The sequence below is a fragment of the Miscanthus floridulus genome, chromosome 18 (genome assembly GCF_019320115.1).
Source record: "Miscanthus floridulus cultivar M001 chromosome 18, ASM1932011v1, whole genome shotgun sequence".
In the NCBI taxonomy this organism is placed as follows: domain Eukaryota; kingdom Viridiplantae; phylum Streptophyta; class Magnoliopsida; order Poales; family Poaceae; genus Miscanthus; species Miscanthus floridulus.
In genome coordinates, this window is record NC_089597.1 from 41501683 (window position 1) to 41505925 (window position 4243).

General features: G+C 59.4%; 1 protein-coding gene across 1 annotated transcript; it reads left to right on the top strand.

Annotated features, from left to right (window-relative positions):
- The first annotated feature begins 246 nt into the window (after positions 1 to 246).
- Positions 247 to 2977, top strand: LOC136523710 (uncharacterized). Its single transcript, XM_066517304.1, has 5 exons — positions 247 to 468; positions 554 to 1176; positions 1259 to 1605; positions 2734 to 2850; positions 2928 to 2977. The coding sequence occupies exons 1-5, from the start codon at positions 247 to 249 to the stop codon at positions 2975 to 2977; spliced, it is 1359 nt and encodes a 452-aa protein (XP_066373401.1).
- The last annotated feature ends 1266 nt before the right edge of the window (positions 2978 to 4243 follow it).

Below are 4243 nucleotides of genomic sequence, written 5' to 3' on the forward strand. Positions count from 1 at the left end.
GTGTGCCAGGACCGCTAGCACCTCTACATCCTGGCCTAGCTCGCGTCATCCAACCACCGATGGTACACGAGCTGGTTGTATCTTCGCAACGACAATGGAGGACTTCCCCCCTACACTGGGTGGATTGTGGGGAGCTGCTCGAAGAGGTGGAAGTACGGCGTCCCGAGGGAGGATCAACCCAAGCTGCAGCCGCTTCTAGAGGGGCTAGAGAGGCTATGGGACCATGACCTTACCGCGGCTGTGGTCATGGCTGCCTTCCACCGCCGGAGGGTGCTGCCGCTGATGGCTCAGCGGCGGCGACTGTTCAAGATGAGGCTAGGTGAGCCCAATGAGGGCATCCGGATGTCCTCCTCCGCCCTTTCCGATGAGGAAATTCTTCATCAGGTGGGGGAGATGGTGGAGGCAAAGCTGAGGGGCGGCAACCTGACCCCCATTGTGATGCGCCCGTCATGGGGGTTCCTCTCGCTGGTAAGTTGTGCGCCGCTGTAGCCCTTGAGCCTCCTCCGTTTCTCCTTACTTCTCATTCCCTTATGCACATTCACCGTTCCTACAGGGGATGAGGGACATGCGCGCCTCTCCGCCACCCATTCCCAAGGACGTGAGGCGGCGGGCGGTCAACCGGGTGCACGCCGAGGCGCAGAAAAAAAGGAAGGACGCCAAGGCGGCGAAATGCACAAAGAAGATCCTCACGTGTGAGGAACTGGATAAGCGCCGCTGGCAGCAAAGGAAGGATGGCCTCCCGTTGGAGGAATCCCTGTCGCCGTCGCTGTGGACAGAGGCCTCGGACGGGGATGACAATGGCGAGATGGGACGTGGTCCCCTGGACCATCTCCCTGACGTAGGGGAGACGGTGCCTGGGGCATCGGCCAGCAGCCCGGCGCTCCTAGGAGGAGGAGGAGCGGACCCGGGGTCAGCAATTTCCCGCTCCAGGGCCGAGGCCGACATGCCCGAGGCGTGGGCGTTGGGCAAACGCGTCGTCAGCCCGGTGGGCTCGACGGCAGCAGTGGAGCAAGTGGCGGCGGAGGCGACGCAACTGCCCCCGCAGAGGACCAAGGGGGCGCTGGGGTCCATTGAGGACCAACTGGTGCCGATGGACATAGAGGCCATGCCTCTGCCGCCGCCACCGCCTTTGCAGACAAGGGTCGCCGTGGCGAAGCGGTTGCCGCCCCGCTCGAGGTAGGTGCATTTTTGGTGGGGTCGCAGTGCCTTCCGTTTGTTCTTTTGTCTTGTGCTGACCCTATGATCATCTTGTCCTTAGCCGGAAGTGGCCTACGGAGGTGCCTACCTTGGCGCCCCTTAAAGTGCTCAAGGTTAACCTCGGCTCCACCACCCACTGGGTGGCGGAGGCACAATCTGCCTTACAACATGGCACGGCGTCGGCGAAGGCCGACCCAAAGGAGCCAGCCACCCAAGGAGGGGCTTCCGAGGTGGCCCTAACACAGGAGGGGGAGGGAGCGCCTCCGCCCTGCGATGGCGAGGCCCGTGGGTCGGATGCGGCTGAGGTTCCCTTGGCCACCGAGACCACCGAGACCGAGGTCCTCGGGGTTTCACGGGCCAGGGCGACGAAGGCTACGGCGCCTAGGACCATCAAGGCCGCTGCGGCAGGCACTAGAGCCTCGCGACCGCCAAGGCCACGATGGCGGAGGCCGGAGCCCCTAGGACCACCGAGGCCACGATGGCGGAGGCCGGAGCCCCTGAGACCACCGATGCTGATGTGATCATGGCGGGGCTACCGGCCTAGGAAGTGGAGATGAAGGCGGCGGAGGCCTTGGTGGCACCCTTGGTTCAAGGCCCGCCGCCATTGCGGGAGAGCGCCCGGGAGGTGGAGATTCTTCCGATCTCCTCCGATGATACTTCCCGGGCGCAGGAGATGGCTAGCGCCGAGGTGGCCGATGTCGTGGAACAACCGGTTCCAACCCCGGGCGAGGGAAGCTTGGCCCTCGCGTGGGTGCGACCCAAGCCCCACGGGTGGAACCACCCGCTTGTCCTGTGGCAAAGCTAGGATGATCCTAAGGTAGAGCCTCTGTTTGCCCTTGAGGATGCGGCCGAGGGTAGTCGCTAGGACATGTTTGAGTAGTACTGCTAGCTAGCAGAGCGGTCTCTACGGACGGCACTGTCCGTGGTGGCCAACGATTTGCCCAGAGTCGCCCAGGTTCGTGCTTTCTTTTCCCATGCGGTGGTCTTTTTCTGAGTTTTCTTTGTAGGGATTGACCCCTGTTCTATTTTCCCCCAGGAGCTCAAGACCCGGTCTCTTGGGAAGTCAGTCTTTCTCTAGCGGGAGAGGGATGTCTAGGACCAGCTTCAGCGGTAGAAGGGCCTTCTTGCAGGTGCCAACAAGCTCCTGTCGGCGTGGAGCACAGAGGTGGAGGACCTCCGCCTTCGTTGTGCCGACGCAAAGGTTGAGGCGGCCATGGCTCTAGAGCCTCTCGCCCCTCTGGCAGCGTGGGTCAAGGAGTTGGAGGAGGAGCTCACCCACGTGGCCAATGATCGGGATGCCTTCGGGTCTCAAGCCAAAGAAGCTACGGTCTCAGCCACGGCTCTTGCTGGGTAGCTAGGGGCAGAACAGAATGCGCACCAGCTGACGAAAGGCACTTTGGATGAGGCCCTTGCAGCGGTTGAGGCCTCACGAACCGAGGCTGTGGTTTGGAGGGGAAAGGCCGAGGGTGAGTCCTAGTCCCTTCGTTTTCTTTGCTTTTTCTCATGTTTGTTCCCTAACTTCCTGGTGTGACGCAGAGCTAGGGAGTGAAGCTTCTAGGGTGGCCGAGGCTTTTAGAGTCGAGGCTCAGCGCCTGAAGGAGAAAGCTGAGGCCTTTCGGGTCGAAGCCCGACACTGGGAGCTTAAGGCCAAGGGTGAGTTCCGTAGGCTTCCATCCCTATTTAGCTTGTTTTTCCCCTCGCTCAACCCCGTTCCGTTTTCTGTGGTGCAGAGTTGGAGGCGGAGGTTACTCGGGCAGCCGAGGCTTCCAGCGTGGTGTAGACGGTGCTTGAGACCGAGATCGGGGAGCACGAGGCGCTGAAGAGTGCCGCCCATGCCACCTGCAACGCCCTGGTTGTCGAGGGGGTTCAGTCAGGCAGCTCCCTTGGGAGCCGTCTGATTGCACTAAGCGGTCAAGTGCATGAGCGGCTCCGAGGAGTGCTGCATACGGGCGTCAAGCGCGCACTGGCCATCATCGCCTCGCACTACGTTGGTGTTGACCTTCAAGCCATCAGCGATGGCTATGTCTTGCCCGATGATGATGATGAGGCTGACGAGGTGGTGACGAAGCTGTTGGAGGTGGCGGAAGGCCCTGGCACAGCGCTGGCAACATTGTTCGAAGAGGAGGTGGTCCCTCCCCCGCCATCTGCCGATGCTGGGGGTCCTGAGCCTTAACCTGGGCCCAAGCGGCCATGTAAATAGGATAGGAATTAACTATGTATCGTAACGTTTGTGGCTATGGAGGCCTTTGTTTTGAAAGTACTCGTGTTTCTTTAATCGTTTGTCTTGTATTTCTGAGCCTCTGTCCTCTTGTTGTCTCCGATCTGATTTCTTTGCAAAAAACCTCTTTGGAGCCTAAGCCGTTCCCTGGGCAAAAGGCGGTGAGGGAGCATCGTAGCCCGGAGGCTTAGGCCGTCTCGCGACTCAACCGGCCTTTTGGCCCTGAGACGGGCTTTTGGTCCTTGGGTTTTCCGCAACTGATTCATCAGAGCGTGCTAGAGGGTTTGGCGTAGGAAATTTTTTTCAAAAAACGACTAAAAAATGGCGCGTGGGACTTTAGGGGGAATCCCCCATCTAGCCCCTGAGGGAGATTCGGTTCTACGGAGGCAGAGCCGAGTCTCCCTTATAGTGTCATCGTATTGCCGAGACCAATGATAGGCTCAGGGAATTTCTCGAAAAATTAGAACAACTAAAAAACGGGTTTCAATTGTATTCCGAGAAACAATATATATAATGCTTGGAATTTTAAGGATAAAAGCAACGTAGTTGTTCTATGTTCCAAGCGTTGGTGAAGATTTCGCCCTTTTTGTTGGCTAGCTTGTAGGTCTCGGGCTTCAGCACTTGGGCGATGATGTACGGTCCTTCCCATGGCGGGGTCAGCTTGTGGTGGCCCTTGTTGCTCTGTGCTTGCCTCAACACTAGGTCGCCTACCTTCAAGTCTCAGCCTCGAACGCGCCGGGCCTGATAGCGCCGTAGGGTCTGCTGGTATTTAGCCGAGTGTAGCAGCGCGACGTCTCGAGCTTCCTCCAATTGGTCGAGGGTGTCCTC